We start from the raw sequence: 26371 nt of genomic DNA, 5'->3' as shown, positions 1-26371 counted from the left end.
GGGACCACGAGATGGCGGCACATTTGAGCCGTCTCTCTTCACTGCGTACCGCTTAATTAGTGATAGCCTTGGGCCATCTGTCTCTGATTGGTACCAGTGGAGATTGAACTGCCCACTCAGTCTCCAAAAGTTAGATAGGGCTAAATGGCCTCGCCTACTCCCGTATATACGGGAATAAAAAAAAAAAAAGGCGTTAGCTGATTTTTTTTTTTTTTTATGTTCAAGAGATTTCAAGTGATGATGTCGTCTGAACAAGATGTTATTTTTGAAGACAGTGATGACGATTAAAATATGCACTTTATTTTATTTTGCCTAAAACATTTATGCATTATGTGCAATAAAGTTTACGTATAATTTGTAATTTTTATAATTTTATACTATGCATTTGCTTCATAGTTTTTCTTAATTTAAATGAATTATCTGAATTAAATAAAAAAAAAAATATTTTTGTTGGATATGTCGTTGTTTACATAATTAAAAAAAAAAAGATTTTGGAACATTACCCTACTTTTCCCATGTGATCTGAGTCTCGCATAATGCGATTTATATAACACGGCATTTCTATGGAACCTAGCATCTGCAGTATACGAGGGTTACCTGAGATTCAATAATTGTATCCATGTATTTTTCACAGAAGGCCACTAGTATTATCAGGCAGGTATGTAAAACTGTTTTCCCTATGAGATATTTGCATTTCTGGACAAATTCTTTTTTTTTTTGTGTGTGTGTGGGGGGGGGTATTTATCATAGAGGTGTTTTGTTCTACTTAAAATACTTTTTTTTTTACTAATAAACTCACCGTCAAAATGATAGGAAGCTCTTTGCATTTTTTTTTATTCCCTCACCAAACAGATCCTTGATAGCTTCCCCCCCCCCCAAGGTTTACAATTGTTTGCCTCAATAATTACATAATCAGATTAGCTCTCATTTTTATCTCTTCCCAGTGCCATTAAGAATCATTAGCAGGGATTATTCTGACAACTAATTTGTTTTTGAAACATTTGTGATAAGCATTTTATGCAAAATTTGTATTGATCAGTATTCTTGGCCTTTATGCCCTGTGATTCAGAAGTATGTTTCACATAAGGATGACAGAGATAAAGAACAAAAACTACTCTCAATTATACTTGAGACTACTTTAAAAACTAAATCTTTAACAACAAACATAGAAAAAAAATACAAATATTAAAATTATAAATGACTAAAAAAAATTTTATTTAACAAATCCTTTGGAGTTAGCACACTTATCATGGAAGGAGCTATTCTGTAAACATGTTGAATATTATTATTACAGGCAACTCCAAGGAGTCCTTAGACTCATCGAGGGTGGCCCTAAACATCATGTCAAGAACTATTCGGCATTCGCACAGTATCTATCATACTTTGCTTAGAACTCATTCACAGTCATGGCACCCACAATAGACTCTGGCAGCAAAAAAAAAAAAAAAAACCTAGTTCTGACACTCTTGCTCAGTTTCCTTGGATGGCCCCTAGTTCTCCCACCACCACACCTATTCTGAAAAATTTCCTCTGAATTAATCTTGTAAAAACCCCTCAGTATTTTAATATTCCAATCATGTCACCCATTTTCTACTTATTAACCACTTTCTCTAACCGACAAATCTTCAACCTGTTCTTGTAAGGTTCATTCCATAGACCAGCTACCATCTTTGTCACTCTCCTCTGGATCCCCTCTACCTCCTCCCCATCACCAAAAAAACCTAGTCAGATCTGCACACAGTAGTAAAGATGGGATCTTATCAAGGCTCGATAAAGAGGAACAATAATCTGCTTGTCAAAATATTCATCAGTAACCAAGTGATCTAATTTAGCTGCTTTTGTTATGTGCTCCCTAAACTTTGACTCCCTATCCACTAACACTCCCAAGTCTCTGGCTTTGTCAATTTCCTGGAGTACGGTTCCACCAATGTGGTATACTGCTGATAATCTTTTCACCCCAAAATGCATAACCTTGCACTTTGCCACATTAAACTGACAACCATTCTCCTTAGCTCAGTCCTCCAAATCATCCTGCAAAATTTTGACATGTGCATTCACTATTGCTCTACCCAACTTTGCATCCTCGGCAAACAAATGAACAGTTCCTCTCAGATCCTTTCCTATATCGTTAATGAACAAATTAAATAGTAGTGGTCCAAGAACAGAACCCTGCGGCACACCAGTAGTCACAGACCTTCTTTTGGACTGTACTCTCTGATATCTCTCCAACCACCCTCCTATCCCGCTCACCAACCCTATTTCCATCCTCATGTGCTGCAGTTTGCTGATTAAAATTCCATGTGGTATCCTGTTAAAGGCCTTTGCAAAGTCCAGGAGCATCACTGTAAACCCATTACCCTTATCCAATTCAGCCATCACTGCATTATAAAATTTGAGCAAGTTACTGAGGCATGATCTACTCTTCACAAAACCATCCCCCCCCCCACAGTATCCCATTTCCATCTATTCCCTTCCTGTATTTTGCTCTCAACCAACTTCTCCAATACTTTGAGAATTACTCCTGATATGCTGATTGGTTGGTAATTTGCAACAGCAGTCTTGGAACCTCCTTTATATAATGGAACTATTTTCAACCCCTCAGGACTAACCCAGAGCTCAGACTAAGAATAAACAATATGGTCAATGGCAGTGACAATTCTGTTGCGCTTCACATAAGACTCAAGCTGGTATACCATCCAATCTTACAGATGTATTCACATAAGGTTCTGTAATATGGTATCCACCTCATCCAAAATATGAACTCATTCACACTATCACAACACCTTTTGGAAGTGCATTACATATAATAAAATAAATCTCCTTGTTGTTTTCTTTTTAATCCTTTATCCAAGTGTGAGCAAACAAAGTTTGCATCTGAAAGTATCTTCAGGACTGGGGTAAGGTGATACAACACCAGAGCAACTCGTTGCAAAGGTGTAGTAAGCTTTAGTCCGTGCGGTTAGCCTAGTGGCTATGCACTTCGCTACCATATGCCTGGGGAAGGAGTGTCCTAGGTTCGATTCCCGTCGGTGACGTGAGGAGCTGAAGGATCTTCCTCAGCCATAGCCAAGTTAGCCAGTCTTGGGCATGGACAGCAGGGTTTTTCCCCAGTTTATTCTGGGGTTTTTCATCCCGCAAAACAGGCAAACTGGCCTTGAGAACTCAACACTGCAGGCCATAGGATACACCGGGGCATAAGGCTGACCACCTTATCCTGTAAACGGAGTGAGGTTCGAGGATCAATGGACCCTCGACACCGCAAGGTAAAAGAGGGTATAAGGAAGATGATGTTGTTTTCTTTTCACAAGCACTTCTTCACAACTTCCAGGAATATCCTTTGATTCTGTCCCTTTCACTCTGAATGAAGACATATGTATTAATACTTTGAAATCCCCTCTTGTTGATCAAATTGCATTTCATATCAGTAATTTTCATACAAAGTGATTTTTCTTCTAGAAAAATCATTTTGCATGAACATTACTGATATGGGGAATTAAATTTTCATTAAGTGCTTTAAACATTTGGGGTATAGGACTGGGAGTAACACATTTATATAATAAAGTAAGAAAATTACAAAAAATGTCAGATTGCATATTCAAAAATTCTTGCAGAAAAGTTTATGAATCTTCTACCTTTACATTCAACTTGATAAAAAAAATTATTAAAATAAGTAGAAAAAAAGTTTGCAAGATAGATAGGAGGAAGGAGGGATAGGACAATGCATCATAGATGATAACATCCTCATGTTCACTGTTATATGCTGCCTTAACTAGTCTGATTCAAAAAATTCATTTTCCTTGGTCTCAATATTCTTTTGCTCATTTCAATATGTATTCTACAGTCTTGCCATAAATACTGTTGCAGCTTCCACACATCCCATGCTGCCTGCAGAAATGCACGAGCCTGGTTCTGTTGATGGCACTGTGTGAGCCATTATTCACATGTTTATCAGTAGAGAGAGAGAGAGAGAGAATTGTTTAGCTGTATGGGTTGACATGCAGTGGGGAGATTATGAAAACCATGTAGCTATAATAGCATTTCACAAGGTTGCATTGCAGTCACCTGTTGGGATCAGTAGAATGTTTCTCCATTGGACTATGAACCATTGTAATGATACAGAAGACTTATCTAATTGCCAAAGAACAAGTCTACCATCCTGTGAGAACGCAGAAAGTGATGATGTGAGAGATGTGACATTGTTCTCTGCAAAATGTTCGTGTACTAACTGATGACCTGGGGGGTGAGAGCCTATTTTCATTCTACTGGAAACTTTCTAACCCCACAACTCATGCAGCAGAGAATGATAAAATCAGAAGCACTTCTCCAGTAGTTCCCAAACAACAGATACAGAAATATCCTCTTCACAAATGAGAAGATTTTCACTATTGAAGAGTCATTCAATTGCCAAAACAATTGGATATATGCAATGGTGAGCAATGGAAATTTTAACAAAGGGCTCGTATCATCGAACAAAAAAAAAAAAAAAAAAAAAAAAAAAAAAAAAAAAAAAAACACTTCACACAAAAACTTTTATTAATACAGCTTGTGTACAAATTCCAATCAAAAAGTATGAGAGGACAATTAACCTCAAAAGGCTATCATTTTTAAACAAATATTTCATCTAAACATGAAATATTTATTATTATTATTATTCCTGATGCCTCCAAGGAGTCCGAAGACTCATCGCGGGAGGACATCTTCAACTGTCTCTACACCTTACCTCTACTACGAATCAACGCCATCTACCGCCCACCTCCAACACCACCACAACTAGTAATTTTTGTCTGTAAATTGCGTGTGTTCTGAAGGGCCGATTTGTATGTATGCGGGATGAAAAACCCGAGTTTCCGGGAGAAAAAACCCTGCTACCTCCGTATGAGATCGGCTAACTCACCATCGATTGAAATCGACCAGATAAAGATTCCTCCCGTCGCGACGAGAATCGAACTTAGGCCTATTCCAATCGAAGGGCGCAATGTACCGTCGTTCTTCCAATTGCGCTACGGAGGCGCTTTGCACACAATCAACTGTGTTAATTTATCTTACATAAGAAAAACATTCTTTAACTATCAAAATATAATAAGAATGAAATCTTTTATAAAATATTTGATTGGCTACTGGTTTTTCCATACGATTGGCTACCAGAAGGCAGAAGGGTAAAGATAGTGCATGCGCTTATTTTATTTTGAAACTTGGGCGCATTCGTTATAGAGGAGTTAAAACAATAATTCCAAATAATCTATACACTGCCAATTAGACTAATTTTTGTTAGGTTATCGTATGAGTTTGTAGCTTAATATGTTTCAAAAAAAAATTTTTTTTTTGGAAAAAAAAAAAGTAAACAAGAAGAATAAGGGGCTCGCAAATTTGAGAAAAAAAAATTAAAGGACTCATGTGAGTCCCTTATAGCTCACCACTGAATATATGCCTGCCCCAGATGGTCACCCAGGATTCAGAGAGGTCATCACCCCATGTCAATGATGGTTTGGTGAGGATGATGTATCAAGGGATATCCAAGTTGCATTTTAGTAAGCACAAAGCTTTACTAGTTTCTATTATTTATGAGGATTGTTTGAAAAGTTTGGTAAATTTCCAATTGACAGTGTCGGCATTCATTCATACCAGTGTTGGCATGTATCATCTTTTTCCTGATCCTTTGCAAAATCTTAGCCACATGTGATGCGTAGTTCTCGTTTGGCAAACATTTAAAATGACAGTGTTCACATTTTTCATAAAAATCAAGAAAAAAAGAGTTTTGTGCAGTGATAAAACACTTTTATTTGAAGAAGTGGATGGCCACGCAGATCAAAGCCGAGTTAGATGCAGTTCATGGGGGACTCTGCACCAGCATTAAAGACTATTTATCTTTGGATAAATGAGTTTAAACGTGGTTCGTAAGTTCCATCAAAGATGAAGCATGCTCCAGACACCTGACTGAGGTCACTACGAAGGAAATGATTGACAAAATCTATGGCATCGTTATGGAAGACCTCCAAGTGAAAGTGCATGAGATTGCAGGAATCTCAACTGAACGGGTGTATAATATCCTGCTAGAAAAATTGCACGTGAAAAAGCTGTGTGCGTTAATGCAGCCACGATTGTTGACTGTTGATTAAAAAAAAAAAAAAAAAAAAATGCATCTGAAAAAGTTTCAATGCAGTTTTTTTCGATGTTTAATGTAATTCACAGGATTTTTTGTCGATTCATAACTGTAGATGAAACTTGGATCCACCACTACACTTGAGTGCAAGCAGCAGTCAAAACAGTGGACAATGCCCAGTGAAAGATCACCCAAATAAGTGAAGACCGTTTTGTCAGCTGGGAAGGTGATGGCTACTGTTTTTTTGGGATTCCCAAGGAATTATCATGATAGACTATTTGGAAAAGAGTAAGACAATAACAGGAGTCTATGCATCATTGTTGAACCACTGAGGTTTGAATTGGTTCCACATCCACTTTATTCTCTGGACTTTGCCCCATGTGACTTCTTCTTGTTCCCAAACCTAAAAATTTAGCTTGATGGGAAAAAATTTTCTTCGAACGAGGATGTCATTAAGGCTGTCGATGACTATTTTGCGCAATTTTACAAATCCTACTTTTTAGATAGGATGAACAAATTGGAATCTCGCTGGACCAAATGTGTTCATTTGATCGAAAGACTATGTTGAGAAATAAAGGTGATTTTTTTCCAAAAAAAAAAAAAAATGTGTTTAACTTATGTCTTTTACCAGACATTTCAAACAACTCTTGTAGTGTGCCCCTGATTTCTGCAATTATGTTGCCGGTTTTCTGATTGGATGTTTACTTCGTGTGATGGTGGACAGTTCCTAATCTTCTAGCTATGTACTTATAGCTGGGGTTCCACATGGCTCTGTTTAACACCATCTTTGTTCTATATGTATCAGTGGTCTATTCTAGCTGACCACCAATCCAGTATTTTGCTCATAATAGCACATTGCACTCCTTTTTCATTTGACCCAACTGTGCTGTGCACAAATCACAACAGCCTCAATAACCTTACTTGTATTACCCTAAATTCTATCCACAAAACATTTGTCAGTGAGATTTGGATAACTTGACAATGCTAATAAAACAACTGTCTTATTTTGCACACACAAAAAAAAAAAAAAAAAAAAATATATATATATATATATATATATATATATATATATATATATATTAATAAAGAAATAAAAATAAACTTAAAAGTATTTCACTTTTAACAATGCCCCGATCTCTATTCAGAGTGAGGTTTATCTTCTTGGGACCACTCTAACCTAAAATTTTTCGTGACACAAGCATATTAGAAATGTTGTCTCCTCAGTATCCACAAAAATGCTTCCTCTTTTGCTCAAAGCATTAGCTTGCCTCCAAACAGCTTCTTACTCTATACAAAACACAAATCCATCCAACCATTGAATATTGCTCTGACATAGGGGGTGTCCTTCCTGCCCCCTACCCTAAGAAATTCCCAAAAAATACCAGATTCTATACAGAAAAGAGCAGTTATTACTTTGATTAATGACCCTTCCTCCTCTCTTTTTCTCGCCCAGTACACTTTTGACTCACTATCACACAGACATGTAGCTTCTTCCGCTTGCATCTTCTACACATACTCCTATGGCCACTGTTCATCAGATTAGCATCAATAATTTCATTTCATTTCAAAAAGCATTCATTACAACATGTGCTATAGCTAATAAACACTCCTTCACAATTAACTGTAGCCCCCCCCCCCAAAAAAAAATTTCTCTTCCTCTTCTACTGCCCACTGGAGCAGTCTCTCACCATATTTGTAGTGCAGTGTGCTATCAAGGAATATGGTCCATAACTGTCCAAGTCAAATAGGAAAAGGTTGTTCATGTCCATCCACTATATGATATAGATTTTGACACCTTGGTGGATGAGTTCTCCATTCACTGAGGTAATAAAAAAAAATAAAAATAAAAACATTTGGTTTATTCATTCATTTTCTAAGCCGATTCAACAGCCATGAGTATGAGTCCCTTTTACGGGGAGGTATGCCACTACCTCAATCCCCCCCTCCCCCATTTTTATCCAGGCTCGGGACCAGCAGCTGACAATTCAGAAATTCAGACCTATGGCTGGAGGGATTGTCTTAAGTATTCCTGACTGTATCCATGTGTGTTAACGGGTCCGGTTTGTCTGCTTTCAGGATGAAAACCCCACATAATTTTTCCAGCAGGATTTTTACCTCACATAAACTGGGGTAAAAATCCTGCTGGAAAAATCCATTTGGTGGCCAGCCAGGTAAGGATGGTTTTGTGGAGAAAGGGTATATGTAAAGGTAAAAAGTGATTATGGGAAGCTCAGGACACATCATGGAGCAGCAATATAGAATGAAGATTGAATTAGAGGTTGGTCAAGGAATAATCAACAGCAACAGTGTTTGAATCCCTAAAATGTTTTACAGAAATTAAAACATAATACTTCTATTCAGTAGTGAGCTATGGAAATTTTAACAAAGGGCTTGCATCGTTGACAAAAAAAAAAAAAAAAAAAAAAAAAAAAGCAGTGTTTCACACAAAAACTTGTATTAATACAGTTTGTGTACAAATGTCAATCAAAAAGTATGAGTGGATAATCAACCTGTAAAGGCTATAATTTTTAAACAAATATTTCATGATATTTGCACACAATCATCTGTGTTAATTTATCTTACATAAGAAAAACATTTTTTAACTATCAAAATATAATAAGAATTAAATCTTTTATAATCGCACATATGCAATAGTCTGCATTTTTTTATAAACAAAATAAATTTGTTTTGTTTGCGATAGAAGTATTTATGACAAACAATCTATAAATAATAAATAAATATTATCTAAACACAATAATATTGAAATACATTATTTCTCTTTTGTTTTTATACTTCAAGTGATAATCAACGGTACCAATCAAGGGGCATTTTTTAATCGCAATTTTTAACTTCTAACCACTTATACTGCATTTTGAAATACGATGCTTGCTTCTCGTTCCAGCAATGTGATAAATGATTTTCTTTTTCTCCTCCAACTTGCTGCATATTCATTGAATCAATGTGCGTATCATCTTCGACTTCATTTTCAACTGCAGAATCACTTTTCATTATTTTTTCTTTCCCAAAAATTTTTAATAAATATGACTGTCTTTTCATGTAAAAATACTTTTACAATTATAAAAAATAAAATTTGATGAATATATAGTTTTTAAACTTATTATTTTTATTTAAACACAAACAATTGTTATACATCAGTGTACTGATGAACACAGAACTAATGTCCAGTGGAACAACCCGTGGATGACAGTTTTACGAACATTTGATTGGCTACTGGTTTTACCATACGATTGGTTACCAGAAAGGAGAAGAGTAAACATAGTGCATGTGCTTATTTTATTTTCAAACTTGGGCACATTCGTTATAGAGGTTTGAAACAATCTACACACTGCCAAATAGACTAATTTTTGTTAGATTACCATACCAGTTTATAGCTGAAATATATATTTCAAAAAGAAAAAAAATTTTTTTTTTTTTTTGATAAAATAAAAAAGTAAACAAGAACAAGGGGTAGTTAAATTTTAGAAAAATTTAACAAAAGGCTCGTGCATTCCCCTGTGAGCGCCCCTTATAGTTCACCACTGCTTGCATTCCTTAATGTATTCCTTGATGTCATTTACTGAGCTGAGCAAACAAAATATTCTCAGTATATAGAAAAAATATTCAATACTGGCAGATTCAACTTCAAACCATCACCTTTCTCAAAAACTAGGCATCTAAAAACAAACCCGTAAAAACAGAATATTGGCCTAATCTAGCAACAACAAAACGAACAAGAAATGGAGTACTTAAGAGGAAAGTTTTATAAAAAAAAAATTTTAAAAGTTCTATAACAAACACCTGATGGCTCCACAAATATGCAAGAAAATATGATCTAAAGACTGTGGTCACTTTACTTGCTGTCAAGAACATCATAGATAAAAATAACTGGAAGGTGTGGAAACATCTCAAAGTAGCTTTCACAGTATGAAAAGTGCCACAATTGTATGATTACCCCAATAACTTCATCTACTGTTCAAGAAGGTGGGTGTATATAAAATATTTTGCACATCAGTTATGTTGGGAAAACAGCATTTAGAAAAAATACAACTTAGTGAAAGAGTATGTTAAAGATGTTAAGAAACAAAGATCATATAAATCAGGCCTAGCTTTATTGCACTATTAATTTTATTTATAAAACTAACATTAATTAACATTAAAACAGAAACTAACATTAATGCTATTAATGTTAGTTTCTGTTTTAAAAATTGTTCTGTGTCTACATGTTTTCAGTTTGATAACTGTCTTACAGATGACACCATACAAGAAACTAATAGGAAATATTAAAAAAAATTAAAAAAAACTTATGCCATACCAAACATTTGTTTAACATGAACAACAGAAGCTTGTTGTCTGGACAAAAATCAAATATAGTTTAAGAAGTATTTATTCACAGTCCATGCATCTGTTCATCTCACTGAGAATCTGGTGTCCCTCAGAGAAGTGCATAGTTTCACAGGATCAACTGTTCAAATTTACACACTATCATGTTAAATGAAATTGCTCGTAAAGTTATATATTAGCTATTCTGTATCGTCTTTGTGAAAATGGCCTCATTTGTGATAACATTTGCAATGATTAATGAATGTGCCTTTTGTGTGAATGGCAAAGTTTAATTAATGCAGTATAAAGTTTTGAAGCTTTGAAAACTTGCCCTAGATTGAGGAGCTTGTTCTGGGTAATTCTTAAGTCAGCACATACTGAAATACCCTGCACCTCTGCATACCATATTTAAGTCAACAGTGCAGAAAGTTTCAAACCAACATGAGATTTGTGTTCTACATTTCCTTATGGATATTCTGTGAAAATAGCAATGGGGAAATGTTATTCAAAAATGTTAAAGATTTATCGACTGTCACAATGAACGAACTGTAGTATACGAGAAGTGACAACAGAAAATGGCTGAGAGTTGGTGAAAGTGAATGCAGAGTAAAGTTGAGTTGAAGATAAAATTGAAAACAACTGGTTAATAAAGTGTCAGTGATTATGCAGCATCATATGGGGATTTGATCATTAGGAGTATAGTGAATAACGTAGTATATAAAGCATGTTTTCCAGGTGGCATAGTGAGACAAGTAACTGCATGGAAGAAATTAATGTACATAAGAGTTAGAGGACACAATGCTTGAAGATGAAATACTGGAAGGGATTTTAAGGAAGTTGTGAAAATGGTGTAGTTGGGAAAGAGATTGTTGTGGCACTCATGTATGATGATAATGGAAGATGGAGCACAAAGATGAACGCTGATCTCTGAGGCAAAGTACAATTTGTGATTGAATGGGAAGTTAGAATTGTTTAAGGTAAATGGGCTGTGTTTTATTTGGATTGTTTTGTCTCCCACCCATGAAAGGTTGTAAACCTATAATACATCAATAGCATGGGTTTGTTAAGGAATTTTTTAAATTATTTATTATTTTTGTATTTTTTTAACTTATTTTTTACATAGTCTGGAATTCCTGCTCTAGCCAAATATGGAACTTTTTTTTTTTTTTTTCCAAGCCACTTCAAGATTCCAGTAAGCAGAATGGTGGTCCCCCACTGGGCATTGAAATTTATTTCCCACCTAAACACATTTGCAAACATCCATGCCCATGGCAGGATTTGAACCCATAGCCTATTAGTTGGAGAGTTAGTATGGTAACCACTTGGCCAGTTATGCTGGATGAACAGTCAAAATGAAGTGAGTATTGCTAAAGATCACAGAGTGAGAAAGATGAAGTAGTTGTGGAAGGTAGATACAAAGTATAGTGGGGCGTGGTGATGGAATACGAGTGAGGAAGTCAATAAAGGTAAGAGGAAAGCAAGATTGGTTACATAGTAGTGAGAAAGGCATAATACAAGAACTACAGTGAGGAGAGATGGCATTGGTGGGTACCTCAAAGGTCATTGTTATGACCAATGTTCCCTCTAATTTTTGCTGCCCATGTATGTACAGGTAACTCTCATATAACACGTTAGGTACCATAGAAATGCTGCGTTATATAAATCATGTTATGCAAGACTCAGATCACATAGAAAAAGTAGGGTTATGTTCCAAATTTTTTTTTTTTTAAATATATAAACAATAATGACAAACTTAACAAAGTATATATTTTATTTAATTCAGGTAATTCATGTAAGTTTAGAAAACATATAAACTATGAAACAAATACATTGTATAAAATTATAAAAATTACAAATTGTATGTAAACTTCATTGCACATAATACATAAATGTTTTAGGCAAAATAAAATAAAGTACATATTTTAATCATCATCACTGTCTTCAAAATGAACATTTAGTAGATGTTCTTTGAGTGGTCGGACGTCGTCATCACTTGAACATCATTTGTATAATTCTCATTGCATACTTCGGCTGGTTTAGTTATGAAGAAGTCGGTAATAAGACCTTGCTTATCACTCTGCTGCAATTTTTTTATTAAGTTCATAATATGGAGCTAAACAGATATCTAACTGTCTCGTGAATATTCCGGAGCGCTCCATTGAGGGATCATTATCTGTAAAATAACTTCCTAACATTCTTGCTAAGTCCAGTCTTTTTAATTTCTTTAAACTGAATTCTTTAACGGATTCATCACAATCAGAATCTTCAGCAGAACTTTCCTCTCCATTTGGTTTGCTGTCATCTATTAATTGTACCAGTTCCTCCTCATTTAAATCTCTTTCGCCAATTAATTCACTAATTTCTTTTTCAACCATATCGCAAAAGCCCTCTAAGTGGCCTTTACTATAAAAATAAAATTTTGACATAAAAGAGCATTACATATTGTATGTAACTCACCAGAAAATAAAGTGCTCAGCTTGAGATTAACACACTTATGATTTTTATTGCGCTTTCCTAAAACGAAGACAATGTTCAACCATAAACACTTATACAGTAAACAATTGAATACATATGTGCTAAAAGGTATTTCCCCTAATATAAATTCGATACTTATAACTACATGCGTGATATGGGCAGATGCAAATTTAACAAACACAAAATTTGATTTTTAAGTCGTGCGGTGAAAAATATATGAAAAGATAAAGGGTTACTACAGTTTGTAGATTGTGTTATATCGGAACTGCATTGTATAAGTATCGTGTTGAACAAGGATTACTACAATTTGTAGAGCACGTTATATCGAAACAGCATTGTATAAGTACCACATTATCCGAGGGTTACTTGTACATGAAAACATTTTGTGCAAAAGTTTCTAGTCTCATATTCAATGTACACATTAATATTACATCAATGTACATATTAATATTACAATGTACACATTAATTTTTCATCAATTTTTCAGCTATAACCTGTAAAATTGTATTCACTAAATTAATTCACTTAAATCTGCATAGTTACAAAAATCCATCACTGGTTGCTTGACTGTACTGTCTAAACATTAGTCACTTGAACCAAGACAGCAGACACTGTAAATCTGCTGGCATTGTCCATTCACCCACATGAGGCAAGCTAAAAGTAACAAGTTAGTGTATTAAAAAGTTGGAATGGGTCACTGGAGAACTGAATAAAATAAGTGACAAGTATGATTTAGCATATAATTCATTTTATGCTGTAAATTAAAAATTCTGTAAGCAAAAATTTTCTGCATGCAGTTACTAGGTGTGTGTGTGTGTGTGTGTGTGTGTGTGTGTGTGTGTGTGTGTGTGTGTGTGTGTGTGCGCGCCCATGCACACAACTTTGAAGGAAAATTTGTTACGACTATGTTATTATACTAATGCAAGGAGCAGCAAATGCTTCAAATACTCAATGCTGCAAACTAAGTGAGAGCTTAGTTTGTAGCATTGAGTATGTCCTAGGATAATTATTAAATGAAATTTGATTAACTGAGAATGACATCAGTGAAAATGGAGGAGTATAGAACCTTTCAAAAGGAATAGAAAGAGGAATTGTGCCTACTAAGAATGGAGGCAGAAAGTGATAGTACTAGTGATGAATTTGAGAGTATTTTGGGTGAGAGCAAAATACCCTCACCCCATGTTAAATATCTTATCTTGAGAATATTGATTAAATCAGAGAGGATATATGGAAGAAGAGTGAATTTGTAGAGTTTGAGAGATAACCGTCTTAGGCAGCATGATGGAAGCAACATGATTTGTTTAAATTTAGATATCCTCAGAATATGGTTGTGAATTGAAAGTAATTATGAGATACTAATTTGAGATGTAGGCAAGCAGGAGAAAGTTACTGCAAAGAAAGCTATTATCGCTTGTCTGCCTGGTTTACAGGCAGATGAGTTGTATGGTAAAGAGATTAACAAAGCTTGTATATTGTTTAGGTCCCATCTGCTTGCTTAACTCCATTGTTCATCAATGGAGTTAGGCAAGCAGTTGGGAAAGGTTATGAAGGGTATATAAGATTGTTAGTAGTGATCAGGTGTGGGTCAGAAAAGTCCCAAATCATGGTAATAGAAAGCAAAAATGCAGTATGAAAGGCGATTGTCTAATCAGGCTAAAGAAAAGTCAAGGAATTCTATGTGATAAGCAGGAGGAGCAGTAGTGGATGACAATAGCAGAAGACCTAGAGAAAATATTTAATTATCACACAGAATAGAACCTAGAAGTAAGGCAAATGTTACAGGGACTAGAAGTGAAAGAATTAGATGAATGAAGAGTAGATGCTAATACGGTTGTAGGAATGGATGATATTGCCATGTATTTGTGGGAAATGTGTAAAAGATCAGCTATGTCCTTGACCTAGGTAGTTAGGATCAAGTCTTACAGTAGAAAAGGTTCCAGAGGAGGAAAGAAGACAAAATAATGCTACTGTACTAGAACAGAAGTTTCCATTCATCAGAAGTAGTTGTGAACATTTGGTTGCTTTTAGCAATCTACTTGCATTTTGTGATAGTGAGAAATGTGTTGGATAAGGGAAACACTCATATACAGTGATATTCTTAGACCTATCAAGGCATGTGATTGATTGTGTAGCAAGTTGGTAGCTATGCAGACTGGGGAAGAAAGGAATGGATAATTGGTCAGATAGAGAACATTAGCTTTCTAAGTTGTTTGGAGCAGTTGTGTTTCAGTTTTGTTTGTAGATCTTTAATCGTTACTATTTCATATGGACTGCCAGAGGATGTTCAATTGCTTGATGATGCAAGGTTGGGAATAGCTGTAAAGAGTCATTCCAATGTCACATCCTTTGGGAAGATTAATACTTTTAAATTGGACAAATGAGTTGTTCTAATATTAATAAGTGCGAGATGTTGCATGTTGGAATACAGAAGGGATATTCATTGTATATTTCTTGTACTAATGGAACTGAAATCCAAGCATTAAATAGATTCAGGATTTTGGTGGGTGATAGTTCAAGTGTTGTGATGACAGCACATCGCACTAGCTGTGGTAAAGAGCACGTTGACAAGTAGATGTAAAGAGGTGGTTGCACAGTGTGTAAGGCCATTAGACCAAATGCAGCCTATTGTCCTCAAATTTATTCAATTAATTTTCATTTCTACATGGAAATACTGGAAAGGATCCAGAGATACCTGACAGAGCCAGGATTCTAGGATGTTGATGAAGGCAAGAAGTTGAAGTGTAAATTTGCAAACATTAGGGGACATAGAAAAAAAGTGATGACAGACTGTTTATGATAGTGCTTCATGGTATAGACAGCACCAAGAAAAATGTATGATTAATTTATGGAACTTACTAATTAGTTAATTAAATTAAGGGGATTAGATCCCACATTGTTTAAAAACCAAATAAGAAACTCAAAGATTGGAAGCAGAGAGTTTCATGCCGAATATAGTATAAAAAAAACTATAAAAGTATCGGTGAATACTAGCGTGAGCTAACTGTTTGTTTGTACTACGTTCTAGGACTACTTGCATTTAGCTCACGCTAGTATTCGCCGATACTTTTATAGTTTTTTATACTATATTCGGCATGAAACTTTCTGATTCCAATCTTTGAGTTTCTTATTTGGTTTTAAAACGATCTGGGATCTAATCCCCCCTTATTTTAATTAATGTTTATATATTGCCGAAATGAAGCCTGTTGGTTCTTTATATTTAAGTAACTTAATGGATGCACCTTTTGGACAACTCGTATAGCAGAGTATATAAGTTCTTTTCGCTATACCCTTTGGTATTAATTGGTCTAGCTACTCACTGATGAAGCCTCAATAAAGGCTGAAACCAGTCTGGGTAGTGACCTCCCACCATAATGTAATGACAGCATACATTTCCTAGGAAATGTGTTTTTACATTATGGAAAATAGCAATCAGAACTTTCCCTACCTTTGCAACGAGTTGCCTGTGTTTGTACTATGTTCTAGGACTACTTGCATTTAGCTCACGCTAGTATTCGCCGATACTTTTATAGTTTTTTATTCTACATTTGGCATGAAACTCTCTGATTCCAATCTTTGAGTTTCTTATTCAGTTTTGAAACGATGTGGGATCTAATCCCCTTAATTTAATTAATGTTTATATATTGCTGAAATGCAGCCTGTTGGCTCTTTATCTTTATATTTAAGTTACTAATTAGTGTTTTTTTTTCTCTTGGTGTTTATACCATGAAGCACTATTAGGCTTAGATGTTAGTGGTTATCCATATTTGTACATAGATGTTTAAGCTACTGAGGGGATTTTACAGAAAGGTGGGAGGGGAAGAATGAAAAGCTATCCTTGGAATTTATGTGAATGTATGATGCAGAGGGGGTGTCGGATTAATCTTTTCTCACGGAGAATGGTGTATGAGTGCATTGCATTGCAAATTCCAGGTGTATGACTAAGTTTAAGGTTCAGTATGACAGATGCATTTCCCACTAAGTGAGACTTTCCATGATGAGTCTGAATTATAATGATTATAATTAGTATTCTCTGATGCCTGTACTTTAAATTTAATTTACTTATCTTGAGTGTATCTGGCTTTATTTGGAAAGAGGCATTACTTTATAGCCTGCCTTTTGTATAACTCATCTTGCAGCAAAAAGCTTTCCAAACAAGTGTACTGAATGAAACAGTTCGTTGCCTACATATATAGATAGGCTTAGGTGGTGATTATTCATAACAGTTGTTGGTATAAACACCAACAAGTGTGTGTGTGGGGAGGGGGAATTACTTATTGAACTCGCTAATATTTTTTTGGTTTTCTATCCAGCAGTAGTGGAAAATGCAAATAGATTTCTCTTGTACATGTCTGATCTGCTTGAAATCATTAAACAATTGTAATGAAGTGCAGCACACACACACACACACACATTGCTATAAACAAAAATAACAAAGTAATTTAGACTTGTGTCCTAAAATTTACAGACAAAAAAATACTCGCTGTGGTGATATACATCAGATTGCGTTGATGTAGATGATTGGTAGTAGAGGTTCGGTGGAGTGATGGAGATGTACAGTAGGTGTCCTCCTGCGATGAGTCTTTGGACTCCTTGGAGGTGTTACAAATAATAATAATAATCACCAGAATGTGAATTCCAACTGACAAACATGTAGCACTCAACAAAATAGTTGTAGAAACATTTCAAGAACTTACTAATATTTCAACTAGTGAAATTTTAAATGAAAAAGATGCTCATTACCTGAGAAATTCTGTCGGACTGGCTGCGTGTCTGCACGCATGTGCATGTGATACAGGTGCTGGAACAGCCAATCATTTAGCCATTACAGAGAACAAGACAAAGTAGTAGTAGTACTTGATTTATTATACTTCTTTCCATGTAAATCATTTAAAAAATATAGATTTATTTATTATTGTTATTTTTACAATGCTTATAAGGTAGCAGCTATGTTACTGGGAGAGGACATGGAGTCTATTAAAGAATAGCCCACAACTTTTGCAATAAAAATCTGACTCACTGGGATCTTCCAGTATAAACTTACTTTCAGAGTCCATTTTGCAGATATCTTTATCAAAATGTTGGCAGTCTACCTGTTCGGACATCCTTGTGCAGTTCATCATTTTACTAGAAAATAATAGAATATCCGATTTCAACAAGATATGAACACCTGCTATACCATGCGTATACAAGTGTGACTATTGGGAGAAATTTTCAGTGAATGGTTCATTTCATTGCAGCTGATTCCCAAGCTCATCCTAACTTACAATGGCAAATGCCTTTTTTGTAGGAGTTGTATCTGAGGACACACAAATAATCCTCTTAGTATCAGCATTTTTAAACCATACTCTCAGAGTAAATAACGTGAGAATATAAATTTGCCTGCATTTGGGATAAAGGATGACAAATTTTAATATTTGTTATAATGTAAAGAATTCTGTAGGTATTTTTTTATTCTGTATATGCTTAGTAATGTATTGTATATGCATGTTAATGTATCATAGCATCTTGTATTTTAAATTGTGAATGCAGTGTTCTAAACAAATAATTAGTTGTAAAAAGCATAAGTAATAGATATCCTTTAGAACTTTGAATATGTCTTTGCTCAAGCAGGTATTGTGACTTTGGTTCTTTAACTCTGAGGATGGATAGTATTTGGTATACATATACAATAAAATCAGTTCTGAGTTATTAATGATTTTTAAGAAATATATTATAAAACTGATTTAAAGGATGTCCTGAATATTTTTAAAAATATATTATTTTTTTCTGTTGTTTTAGGCACTACTACACAGATAATGGTTCCAATATCCATAATTATATGTAAGTTATACTAAAAGTATTTATTAATATGCTGTTGTAATTTATTTACATTATTCTGTCCAGCCATTAGAAACTAATTTTTAAATCTAATCAAAAATTAGTTGAAAAACTTGACATGATAATTTTTTAACTAATATTTTATTATTATTAATAACCTAATACAATGATCACTCGATTATCTGGCCTTCAAATGAATGCACCATCAATTTAACCAATTCCTAAAAATGGGTTAGTATATCAAATGATTTTTTGGTACAATACCATGAAATTTTACCTTTTGGTATCCAGCTGGTAAATTACTCTCCCACTGTCTTTGGATAATTACTGCAGTTGAGTATCAATGATGAATATGAAGTGGTAATTAGGTTTGGAACTCGTTTAATGGGTAAGACCAGAAGAACATTATGTTACATGTGTTGTTCTAAGTATGTGTTGTCTTATTACTAAGATTTATGGGGGAAGGGGTGGGGTATATAAAATCATTTCATCTGTCATTCACACAAAAGCTTAAATCTATTAATAAATTAAAGACTTAATTCTGTATGTTAGTCAAGTAAATATTATTTAATATCCAACGTTTCACTGACTGATATCTGTCAGCATTTTCAAAGGAATACACTGGTAAGCAATAGAAAGTAACAAAAACTAGGAAACTAACCAACAATTCTAAAAATTATATAAAGTTATCACTGTGCATGATACAATGATATAAAACACGTGCCGCAAGCACAACGTTTTATTTGTTGAGATATTTAATGCAATTTTCATGAAAGTTCATTTCTTTTTGGTTAAATGATCTAATCAGAGTTTTCCATATAACTGGTAAGATTAGGCCTTGATTCTTATTTAAGTTACCTGTTGAACGGACGACTGTAGCAGCTTCTTTAAATGTTCTGGAAGGTAGTTCTCTTCTATGTAGGGTATATGACTCGTATCCCATTCACTATTATGGTTGGTAGAGACAATGTGGGAAGAAAGGCCTAATATATCCTGTCTGTTATTCCTTACATAGCCTATATGTTCTTTCTTTCTTGTATCAAAACTTCTAGATGTCTGTCCGATGTAATTAATACCGCATGAACAAGGTATGCTATAAACTCCAGAGTATTTGTAGAAAGGATGGCTATCTTTCGGTGATCTTATAAACTTTTGAATGGTCTCAATAGGTTTGAAAGTTACTCTGATATTATATGGTTTTAGAAGAGCTAATTTTCTGGATATAGCACTAACAAATGGAATTGTTATAGAGCTGATGTATTGGGTTTCATCTCGTTGTCTTTGCTGTATGTCACTGAGGAGATCTTGTTGATGATTCTTGTAGGGTAGTCATTTAGGGATAGATCTCTGGATATTTTCATTAATTCTTCTTGTAAGTCACCAGGGTCTGTGGTACACTGTATAGCTCTTTTTTTGAGCATATGGATAATGCTGCGTTTCTGGGATATGTGGTGAGATGAGTCGAAATGGGGGTAGTGTCCAGTGTTAATAGGTTTCTATATACTGACAGGTTGATGCTATTGTCAGTTAATAAGGAAGTCTAGGAATGGAAGTTTATTATCTTTTTCTAGTTCCAAAGTGAACTTGATAAGTGTTGTGGAAGCAATTAATTTTGTTTAGATAATCTAATAGTTCCTCTTTTTTGTGATTCCAAATGATGAAGATGTCGTTAACATACCTAAACCATGTGGTTAGTTTTGGGGTAATTTGGGATAAAATTTGAGTTTATAGATTTTCTAAGAATAGGTCGGCACAAGGAAGAGAGAGAGGGCTACCCATGGCTAATCCAGTGAGTTGTTTGTAGTAGCTTTTTTGCCATGTAAAATAATTGAAGTTAAACAATGCTTGAACAACTTGGTGATGTTAGGTGGGAACAAGTTTTCTAAGATGTTGATGACTTCTGAAACTGGGATATTTGTGAACAGAGATGTGACATCCAGGCTAGCCATAATATTATCTTCAGAGAAACTGATGTTTTTTAATTTCTCCAAGAAATGTTGGGAGTTCTTGATATAAGAATCCGTGTTGTGAATGTGTTCTTGTAACATTTTGGCTAAACATTTTGATAGTCTGTAAGTAGGGGAATGACTACCATCTACTATTGGACATAATGGTGTGCCTTCTTTATGGATTTTCTTGACTAACATACAGAATTAAGTCTTTAATTTATTAATACTAGTAGTGAAGAAAAAGGTCATAATATGAAAGCGTAAATCTTTTTTTTTTTTTACTGAGAAAGGATTAACCACCCTGTCTATATCTGATACTTGCATGCATTTGTAAGCTACATTCATTCTTGTCAGCCTGACTGACTGAGTGGATAGTGTAGCTTCTCTCCAACTGATAGGTTGTGGGTTAAATTATCTCACTGTGAATATAAATGTTTCAGAATGTTTTTTAAATAATAGATAGCAATCATTGCTCAGAGTGACACCGCCCTGCTAGTTGGAGGACTGAAATGGCTTTGAAAGATTTCATGTTAGGTTTAGAAACCTGACCCAAACTTGATATAGTAAGCAAGGTTTATGGATTAATTTGTTACAAGTTTACTTTCCACAGGTGGAATTCCCGTAAGAAATATTTTGTAAGGAAGGAAAATAGGAGAACTAGAGTTTCTAGAAGGAGGTGTGTTATTGTCTTCACGTGAAACTAGCTTATTTGTCTTTATTTAAAAAGCACTTATGTTATTCTAATTATGCTGCTGTGCTAATATATAGGGAAAACATTTTCCTTTCTTTTCCCCACCCTCCCTCACAGTATCAAATACAGTGACTTAAAGTTATTTGCACATCATATCAAGTTGTAGAACACTTTAATTTTGTAATAGATCCCTGTAAAAATTCCTTCCTGGACTATGTAAACACTGAAAATTTATAGAAATCTTCTACATGCTCAAGAAAAATTGATATAATCACTTTGCACATTTAAGCATGGGATATATGTAAGTGCATTTAGTTGTCTCTTACTCTTATAGTATTCTTAACTATCTTTTACAGTATTGTCACTGTTACTTATGTGTACGCTATTATTTGGCAAATAAGATATTTGCTGTACATTACAGGTTACAACTGTTTCTGCTCAGCAAACTGGGTTGCATAATGCATCATGTTTTTATTTTAAATAGTTTTTAAGACTGATTGAACTTGATGTTAGTTCAACAATATCTTTTAACACAGTTAGCTGAAGTAGTCAACTCTTAGTGGTAAGAATTCCTAAAAATGGTGCTTATTAAGTTTGGCAGCAGAAATTTTAGCTTAGTCATGTTGGATTTTTTCCCTGATAGATATACTGTAAAAGTTATTTTAAGTGAATAAAAATGTGAAAGAACTATGGATGACTGTGGAGATGAATGAAAAAAATGGACGTATTAAGGTGTGCAAGAAGTGTGATGATAAACTGGAGCATTTAAAATAAAAAGAATAAGAAAAAAAATAAAGAAAAATGAAGAAAAAGACTAAGAATAAACAAAAAAGGCAGGGGAGTGCAAATGGTAGTAATGAAGTGGGTAGAGATGAAATTGAATATTTAAAGAGAACATTTAACAGAGGCATTTACCATCTGCCTCTCAATAGAACTTGTAATAACTGTATGTTGTATCTACTTACTACCATGTGCAGATATATTCTAGGATGACCTTGATGACTTCATGTTGTCACCTCTTGTAATGGGGGATTTAAATGGTGACACTGCTTGGTGGGATAGTGTACATACAGAGCCGGTTTTATCATCAGGCACCTCTAGGCAATCGCCTAGGGGCGCTGAGCTTTGGGGCACCAGATTTTGCTAGTTCGGGGAAAAAATATATAGAGACAATGTATAGGGGCACCTAAATTTTCTTTGCTTAGGGGCATCAGATACTCTCGGACCGGCCCTGTGTACATACTAATATCAGAGGGAAGTTTATGTATATAGATTGTATGCTAAACAAAAATCTGTTTCTCTTGAGTGCAGGAAGCAACACCTTTTCCCATATTCCTACACAAACATTTACTGCCATTGACTAAACAGTATGCTTTTTCACCTTCCTCCTTCCTATTGTTTGGAGTGTGAAACTAATAAGTTATGTAGGAAGAATCATTTTCCATTTTCATTCTTTTACACAGGCAGTCTTATATACTCCATCAAGGATATCACAATGGAAAATAGACCAAGTTCACTGATTCATCTTTTCCTCCTTAGTAGAATTTGATCCTGCAACAGTCAACATATCTCTTATGAATGATGCAGTTAATTGCATTACAGAAAGTATTGTAAAAGCTGCTACAACTGCAATACCTAAAACTTGATTGGTTTCCACCTTTCCATGTGGAATGCCTGAATGTCCAAGAAAACTCAGAATAAAGCTTGTGTTATCTTCTGCAACAATAAATCAGATGCTTTCAAACATATTTGAGCATGATATGTCATCAGAGCCAAGAGGATTCCTGGATTCAATTCACATCTTCAATAACCTTGAATATCCAAATTATAATCAAATTATAAAATTATAGATGCACAATTGTAGATACTCTTGGGGAGGGAAATGTTTAATTTTGAAGTGAAGATTTATCAAAAACTTAAATATTCATATTATTGTAGTATTTACTTCTAGGACCTTCGATCATTTTTTTTGGGGGGTGGGATACCTTATATTTGTGTTTGTGCCCACAGTATACCTCTAAAATCTGCTTTGTGTTTAAAACTTTCATACATATTTTCTTTTCAATATCTTTTCACTTTACAAAGGTGATGATAAGGCTAAAGTAACAAATTGCACAGGCCTGCGATGGAAAAGTTGTCTGAGAAGTAATAATTGATTTTCTTTTAGATTTTTAGGTGCCAAGTTCAGAAAAAATAGTAAAAAAAATTCCATAACCCACCAATTTTACCCAATTTCTAATTTTTATCATTTTTATTAGTAGTATTTGGATTTAAATTCAGCGCATCGGTATTTATTTTCATTCTCCTTTATTTACAGCTAATTAGTCGTATAAGTGCTTTTTTGAAGTGCCTATTTATGATAAATAAAGAAATTTCCAGGGAACTTCTCATTCTTAAGATAGGAGAGGGAGGGAGAAATGCAGATAAAAGTGCAGGTGGCTACTTTGAATCTGATTTGCTGTAATAATGGATGACTTTCCTGTTGTCACAGCCACTTTTTTTTGTGCAATTCTTTAGTTGAACTTTAGTGGTTGACTACTAAGGTAATCACATTTCTGAAAGGTGGCATATTTTCTAAGAGCCAGGATTCTAGGATGTTGATGAAGGCAAGAAGTTGAAGTGTAAATTTGCAAACATTAGGGGACATTTGGGGACATGGATGACTTTCCTGTTGTCACAGCCACTTTTTTTTGTGCAATTCTTTAGTTGAACTTTAGTGGTTGACTACTAAGGTAATCACATTTCTGAAAGGTGGCATATTTTCTAAGAGCCAGGTTAGTGTGGAGATTTAATTTAATGTGTTTGCAGTTTTTTTAATGTTTTTACGTAGCGTCATGTAATAGTGTTAATGTCATTCATTTAGCTGTTTTTTAACTGGTGTTTCGAGTGGTTCAAGAGCAACATTGGATCAAGAAGGAATGGTCATAAAGAGTCGCATTAGAACCTGGAAGTAAAAATGTGTTACACGAAACTTTGGTTTTTCAGGAAAAAATCCTTTTACCCCAGCTTCACATAAAGCTGGGATTGATGAAGCAGTTTGTCAAGGCTTTGTCGAAAGAAGGAGAGTGTTTTAAATACATCTTGCAAAATTTCTGGGATTATCTACAGCAAAATTGAAAGAAGGTATTTCTATCAGTCCAGACATCAGGAAACTTATGAAGGATAAACTGTTTGAAGAAAAAATGGCGACCATTGAAAAAGAAGCATGGAAAGCTTTGAAAGAGGTGATGACCAAATTTTTAAGAAATCACAAGGACCCCAACTATAAAATGATTGTGGAAGACATGCTATAGAAATTTAAGGATTTGGGATGCTCCATGAAGTGCACTTTCTCAACTCTCATTTAGACTACTTTCCTCAGAATCTAGGAACTGTCAGCAAAGAGCAAGGAGAGCAATTCCACCACAATATCAAGGAGATGGAAAGAAGGTATCAGAGCAGGTGGAATGTCAACATAATGGCTGACTATTGCTGGATGTTGCACAGAAACAACCCGGGAAAAGAATTTCACAGAAAAACTTCAAAAAGCAGCTTTGAAGGAAAAAGAAAAAGATGCCACAATGAAATATAAAGTATGTACTAAAGATTAATCTTTAATTGCTTTAATTAAAAAAAAAAAAAATTTACAATAATTTTATTCCAAAAATTTTTATGGAAAATTTTAAATACTGTTATTTTACTTAATATAATATAATTTTACTTAATAAAAACTATTTTACTGTAATATTGAGATCCATTTTGTGAAAAATCCTTATGTGATAGAGAAAAATGGAAGAGAGATTTGAAATCAGCAGTCAAAATTAAATCAGAAACAGTTAATAGTTTCCAGACAACTTTTCATGACTTGAATTTTGCAGGCCTGTGTTATAAGCCAGATTTGTATATCTGGAGTTAAGATATTAGAGAGGTCAGTGGGAGATGGGATACAAAAGTGGATTGACAGCAGTGGTATTCTTTTTACTTGTCAGCATAGGTTTGTTAAAGGAAGATCATGTTTGTTATTATAACTTATGTATTATAAATGTGACAAATGTATTGGACAAGGGAGATGCATATACAGTAGTATACTTAGATTTTGTAAAGGTTTGATAGATTGCCACAGCACCAGTTGGTAACTGAATTGAAGCAGATGAGTTTGAATGATAAACTACTAAGCTGGATAGGTATCAGCAAGTTGTATATGGGGGGGGGGGCACTGTCTAGAAAAAGGAAAGTCACTAGTGTGGCACAGGGATCTATTTTGGGATCGTTATTTAATTTGTATATTAATGATATCGAGAGAGATTTAACTGGTGATATACAACTGTTTGCAGATGATGCAAAACTAGGGAGAGTGAAGAATCAAGCAGCAGATGTGGCTTTGCAGGAGGACTTGAATAGATTGTGTGAGTGGCCAACAGTATGGAACTGTCAGTTCAATGTTGCAAAGTGTAAGTGTCTGAAATTTGGTAGACAACAACAGGATGCAAAGTATACACTTGGCAGGAGTTTTGGAGAGTTGAGGAGATAAGAGACCTTGAAGTGATGGTGGATCTGAAGTTCAGAGGTCACATTGTGCAAGTTGTGATGACATCACATCAGATTATGGCAATGATGCAGAAGACCTTGTAAAAATAATAAAGAAATATAACTATAGAATAACACATATGCCAAGGTAAATAACTTTTTTATTGTGTAAATATTTTCTATGTATCATAAGACATTATCAGTACAATTATTGAACAACGATAGGAATTGAATTAAAAAAAAAAAACGGTTGTGTTCATGGATTAAAACTACTGGGCTGAAATTTAAATTAATTAAATTAAAATATGACAGATAAATTATTTAATACAATTGAGGATAACAATTTCTCAAACTTTTGGAATAGTGAGACAGTTTTTCCAATTAAAATTAGGTCTATGAAGGCTTCAGTTCTTTCTTCATATACATTCATATTTATATGCAGATCTATGTAGTAGCTTAGCATTTTCGATTCCATGTTGTGCAAGGCCAGATTTGTGATACATTTATTTATAG

General features: G+C 34.5%; 1 protein-coding gene across 6 annotated transcripts in view; it reads left to right on the top strand.

Moving 5' to 3' along the window:
• The window catches only part of LOC150108619 (catenin delta-2-like), a 593872-nt gene that overhangs the window by 281320 nt on the left and 286181 nt on the right, over positions 1–26371 (top strand). For all 6 annotated transcript variants that reach the window (XM_090390888.1, XM_090390887.1, XM_090390891.1 and 3 more), the window contains exon 5: positions 18674–18715. In XM_090390888.1, coding sequence (XP_090247014.1) covers positions 18674–18715 — 42 coding nt within the window. The remainder of the gene's footprint in view (positions 1–18673; positions 18716–26371) is intronic.

The sequence above is a fragment of the Typopeltis vanoorti genome, chromosome 3, assembly GCF_054136105.1.
Source record: "Typopeltis vanoorti isolate ZY-2024b chromosome 3, IOZ_Tvanoo_1.0, whole genome shotgun sequence".
Taxonomy (NCBI): Eukaryota; Metazoa; Arthropoda; class Arachnida; order Uropygi; family Thelyphonidae; genus Typopeltis; species Typopeltis vanoorti.
This window is presented reverse-complemented; position numbering and strand designations above follow the sequence as displayed.